Source organism: Acinonyx jubatus, chromosome B4 (assembly GCF_027475565.1).
Source record: "Acinonyx jubatus isolate Ajub_Pintada_27869175 chromosome B4, VMU_Ajub_asm_v1.0, whole genome shotgun sequence".
In the NCBI taxonomy this organism is placed as follows: domain Eukaryota; kingdom Metazoa; phylum Chordata; class Mammalia; order Carnivora; family Felidae; genus Acinonyx; species Acinonyx jubatus.
The window spans coordinates 78,026,767-78,032,219 of NC_069387.1; the positions used below are offsets into that span (position 1 = coordinate 78,026,767).

A 5,453-nucleotide genomic window follows, 5' to 3' on the forward strand; every position below is an offset into this window, starting at 1 on the left:
CGGAGTCCGGAGGTAGAAGCAGGAAAGAGCCGGGGAGGAAACCTCCCCGCCTTCCCGACTCGACACGGAGAGCTCTGGGCGCTCGAATACTGACCTCCGCCCGAGGGCCTGGCCGACGCGGGCGTTCTGCCGCGGGCACAGTGTGCCAACGGGCACGATAGGATGCCCGTGGGGAGTGCCCAGTTTGCCAAGGAAAAATCCTGTGGTTCACTCTTCTTCCTTCCTCTTTTTCTTTTCTCACCAGGACAAAAGTTAAAATCGAATTTTTTATTAAATAATAATAATAATTAAAAAAAAAAAGACTCCATGAGGGCATGATCCTTTCCCTTCCCCAATATTACCCTCTCCCCAAGCTCCAGAGGCTTTAACCCTTTGACTTGGGGCCTTGAGGAAGCAGGAGACAGAAAAGGAGGATCCAAAGTCACAGGAAAGGCATTCAAAGGCACGAAGCGGCTTTAAAAGTCACCAGAGGTGGAGTTGGGAGCATTGGAAGTCCCAGGTTGAGGGCCCTGTGGACACAACCCCAAATCTGCTTGGGGACCTCTGTCCTCCTAGCTCTATAAATTCTTTCTCATGGCTTTTAGGCACCAGCCTAGTAGTGCCTTGTACAGAATAGGCACTCAATAAATACTTGATTTACTTGAATCTGATCCCAGAGAAAGCCTTCCCCACCTATTCTTTAGGAGAGGCACATCCAAACCATTGTGCTCCTCCTGTTAGGTGGGCTTCCACAAAAAAGCGTGTCCAGGATGGCAGCTGCAAGCTCTCCATAACCATGGCAACAAGGGATTAGCCTGCCGGGGTCATGGTGTCAGGGGAGGGGCAGTGGAAGAACCTGCTCTGGGGTCAAGGAAGCTGGGGTACATTCCAGTCCTCCCCTCCATAGGGCTTGAGGTTTCACAGCTTCTGGCTGGGGCTGGGAATACTAGGGATCCCTAATTGAGAGACACCCCCCCCATCAACTCTTTAACAGAGATCTAGCTAACCAACCCTATTAGCAGAGATTCCATTAAAAGAGAAACCCCATTAACTGAGACCCTGATGATAGAAATTCTATTAACAAGATCTCCACTAACACTTTTTCTAAACAGAGATACATTTAGCTAAAATTTCCATAGCAGAAATGGACCTCCTTCCCTCCCCAGCTCACTCTACCTGACCTGTCATCATAACTTAGATAAATAGAATTATTATTATTAGTATTCATTTCTCTTGGAACATAGGGGTTAAATATACAGGCCTGGGGGCAGCCTCCCTGACCCTGGGGTCACCCCATCTCTGGGATCAGATCCCCACTGGTCTGCCCCACTTTTGGCACCCTGCTCCCTGCCAGGTCACTAACCCCAATCCCCCTAACTCTGGTCCCTAATAAAGAGGCCACCAGGGGGCAATAAATTATCATCATCATCATCATCATCATCATCATGTGTTTGTAAAAAAAAAAAAAAAAAACCAAAAACCAAAAAACAAACAAACAAAAAAGAACGCTCTGGAGCATGGAAAGCTAGTGAAATAAGAAATTGGGAAGACTGGAGCCTGGAAGCTAAGGGATAGTGGGAAATCAGCCTGGGAAGCTGATCTTGACAAAGGATGTTTGTTAAGGAGTTAGTGAGATGGAGAAATAAAGCGTTGAGAGCCCAGATGGAAGGAAAATGAGATGATGCTGTGAGAGCAGAGGAGAGGGAAGCCGTGAGCAGGAGCGAGGGAAGAACTTAGGAAGCCAGAGTGCAGAAATCAGGCACGAGGTGAGGGCCTGAGATGAGAGTTTGCACTACAGGCTCGAGGCATAGGGAGGGGTGAGCTGAGGAGGCATGCTGGGAGACCCCTAGGCCCAGAATGGCCAGGGGGGAGCCGGCAAGAGCCCCAAGGGCAGCATGCAAGGGGCAAAAGAGGGTGAGGGGCAAGCAGTGGTCCACGAAGCCAGAAGAGGCTGGCGAGGCAGCCCTGGGGCTGGAGACCCTCCACCCAGCTCAGATCTCCAGCAGGTTGCTCTGCTCTGGGCTGCCTTCAGGGGCTTTCTCTGGGGGGGCCGGCGAAGCCGAAGGTCGGGGCGTCTGACTGGCCTCCTCTTCCCCCGCACTGCGGCCCTCCCCCAGTTCCTTGGGGCCGCTGGGAGGGGGCCCTGGGCCGGGCTCGCCGTGGGTACGCTGGTGCTTGCTCAGGTGGTCGCTTCGGGTAAAGCGCTTGGAGCAGAGCAGGCAGGTGAACTTCTTCTCCCGGGTGTGGGTGCGCACGTGGCGCTCCAGCTCGTCCGAACGGGTGAACCTCTTGCCGCAGAAGAGCCAGTTGCAGACGAAGGGCCTCTCGCCCGTGTGCCAGCGCAAGTGGGCCTTCAGGTGTGAGGCCTTGCCGTACACCTTGCCACAACCGGGGATGTGGCAGCTGTGGATGGGCTTCTTCCGCAGCCCAGCTGCCGCTGCCCCCAGGCGCTCTAGCTCCTGGCAGTTGGGGCAGTCGCAGGAGGAGCGCCCCGTTCCGCTGCCTCCGTATCCGCCACTGCCCCCTGTGCCTGCGCCCCGAGGGGGTTTGGCCCCACTGCTCCCCTCCAGCTGCCCGCTGTTGCTCACTGCCTTGGGTTTATAGACATCTTGGGGCAAGACGTGCTGGGGCCCTGGTTGCAGGAGGTGGGGAGCTGGGTAGGGAGCTGGATTAAGGGGGGCAAAGTCGGATGGGTAGGTGGGCAGCTGGGGGTTCAGTGGAGGCTGAGCAGGGCCTGTGGGCAGTGTCCCTTGCAGCCCATCACCCTGACCCTGCCCACCACCTAGCCAATTGCCCCCAGGATGCATGTCCCACCAAGGAGTAGGAGCGTTGCCTGGGCCCGGTGAGATGCCTGCGTGGATGCCTGCCTTGTACCAGGAGCCGTAGGGGTGTGCCATGTCCAGAGAGGTGTAGACACTGGGCAGGCAGTCAGAAGAGCTGTGGCCCTTGGGAACTAGCAGCCCAGGGTCCTGGGTGCCCGTGGGACCAGGGAATGAGTGGGAAAAGGGAGGGTAGTCATTGGCATAGCCCGAGGTGGGTGCCGGAGGACTGCCTGCAGGTGAGAGGAGCCCATTGGTGCTTGAAAAGGGGGCTGGGTAGGCATCCCCCATGGTTTTGGGGGCTGAAAGGTCACTGCCCACAGAGTATGGCTTCTTTGCGCCTGCTTTGCCCAGTGTCGTTGAGTCCCGCAGAGGGCTGGTGCCACCAAATTTGCTGCACGCCGCCGTCAGCATGGCCAGGGGACTGGAGCCATAGTGAGCTTCCTCCTGTGGACAGAGGGAAGCACTGCTTAGGGAGAGACGAGAAAGTGTAGAAGGAAGAGCAAAACCCTGGGGTAAGGCCCGGAGGCCTGGAGAGCAGAACCAAGGGGGTTCCAGGAAGAGTTCAAGAGGATGGGAGGTGGAGGGGCCAGCCAAGAGCCCTGGGCCCCAGGGCAGAGCCCAGATGGTTTCACGGAAGGAGAGAGAGGTCCAGACTGCAGCCTAACAACCCGACCCAGGCCAAGCTCACTGTGGAGTTCCTGGGGGGTGCCAGGGACTCAGAGGAACAGGAGACACTTCTTAAATAGCAACGAGAAGAGCCTGGGATGGACGCCGCACCTGGGTGAGGTGAGAATTAGGGGTCCTGCCCCTGGAGTGGGTTCAGAGTAGAGGTCATGGTCCGAGACTTGGAGAGGAAAGATAAGTCTCAAAGAGACACATGGGGAGAAAGAGAAGTATTAGGGGACTGCAGTCACCACCCCCCCCCACTCCAGGTTTTCTCAGCTTTACCCCCATATTCCACTTCCTGTCTCTGCTTCAGCTCTTGACGAAGGCAGCGAGTGCCCTGTCTCCCTGAGGCCACAGCCTCATGTAAGGAATAAGGAATCTCTTGGCAGGGACTCTGGAGCTGGGGAGCAAGAGGAAGCGACGCGGAGACACTGGGACATTGAGAGGGAACAGGGCTGCCGCCAAGCCAGGACTGTGGCTGAGGCAAGAATGTCTTTCAAGCGGGCAGTGGGCACCCTCCTGCTTTGTGGAGCCAGCTGGTACCCCTTTGGGAAGGCTGGAGGAGCCCGAAGTCCTCACACTCCTCTGGGGCTGGGAATTGGGATGGCTAAGATATTGGCTCATGGCCATGCCCCTCCATGTCCAGTGTCCCCTAACATGTAACCCTCATGTAGCTGATCTCTCGACACCCTTCCAGCCCCGTGAGTGAAGGAAGATATATAGATGTGAGGCACAGGGCTCTTTTCCAAGCACAAGACGCCCTTAATACCCATCATGCTACTGCTACCTGGCCAAACCACCCTGAGATTCCCATCCCTCGGGAACTCGTGGTACCCCTCCCTGGGTCAACCTCAGGACACCCCAGGAGGAGAAGATCCCCTCCAGAATCTCTGACTGGTACAGACATCCATACTGAGAATCCCACCCAAAAAGATGCCCTCAAAAGCTGGCCCTGTACAGTTCCCCGACTGGGGTCCTCAAAAGCTGATGTACCCGGTGCTTTCCCAGGAAAGCTAAAAAAGAACCCAAGCATCTAAGACCTGCCCGGTCCCTCCGAGCATGCGGTTTGTGTGTGTGACACCAATCCTACAGGTAGGTCTGGGGTTTTAAGGTTGCAGTGAGGGGTGTGTGCAGTCATCACCCCTGTGCTGCTCCCTAAGTGCAAACCTGAGGCCCCCGCCCTGCCCAGTTACCTCTCTCTGAAGTCCTGTTGACCCCACGGACTCCTCCCAAATTTGAGCCACCAAAACCTTCCTCAAATCTGGCTACGGGAAAAGCCCTGGGTCCTCCCCAGCCAAAGTTTCCCTGGAGTCTTCCAAGCAGAGGGTAGGCTGAGGCAGGGAAGCCGGCGCAGGAGTCAAATCCTAGCAGAACGAAGAGGGAAAAACATGCAGTGCCAAGGGGAGAGGCAGAGACCCAGAGCCGAGAGGAGCAAAGGACCCTGCACAGGGTGAGGCACAGACATAAAAGCCACCGGGGGTGGGGGAAGGGGAGGCAGAGGGGAAAACTGGCATCAGGGGGCAGAAATGGGCAGAAACCCAAAAGAGCAGGAAGGTGAAAAGACAAAGGGCAGGGAGAGAGCGGAAAAGGAGAATAAACAAAGAGGTGATGGAGAGAGACTGGGCTCGGAAGGCAGGAAGGCGGAGGAAAACAGAGGGAAAGAAAGGAGGAAGAAAAAATAAAGTGGAAGGGGGAGGAGGAGGAGGAGGAGGAGGAGGACAGATCTCCTACCTAAGAGAAAACCACCATGATGCTGGGCCCCAGAAAACCCCCAGACCAGGCCACTCCTCCCTCCTTCTCCCCCTGACCGCTTCTCCCCCTCGGCCCAGCCCGGCTCCGTTGGTTTCCCTGCGGTCGGTTTATTTTTAAAAACGCCGACGCCGTCCCCCCCGCCCGGCCCTCACACTGTGGCCACAGGGGCCTCAGCCAAGCCCAGGGACCCCACCCAGCTGGGGAGAAGGAAGGAGGGGTGAAAGAAGGCTAGCA

General features: G+C 56.5%; 1 protein-coding gene across 1 annotated transcript; it reads right to left on the reverse strand.

Annotated features, from left to right (window-relative positions):
• Positions 1-268: 268 nt before the first annotated feature.
• SP7 (Sp7 transcription factor) lies at positions 269-4,910 on the reverse strand. Its single transcript, XM_053226296.1, has one exon. The coding sequence runs from the start codon at positions 3,210-3,212 to the stop codon at positions 1,971-1,973; it is 1,242 nt and encodes a 413-aa protein (XP_053082271.1). The 5' UTR covers positions 3,213-4,910; the 3' UTR covers positions 269-1,970.
• Between the last annotated feature and the right edge of the window lie 543 nt (positions 4,911-5,453).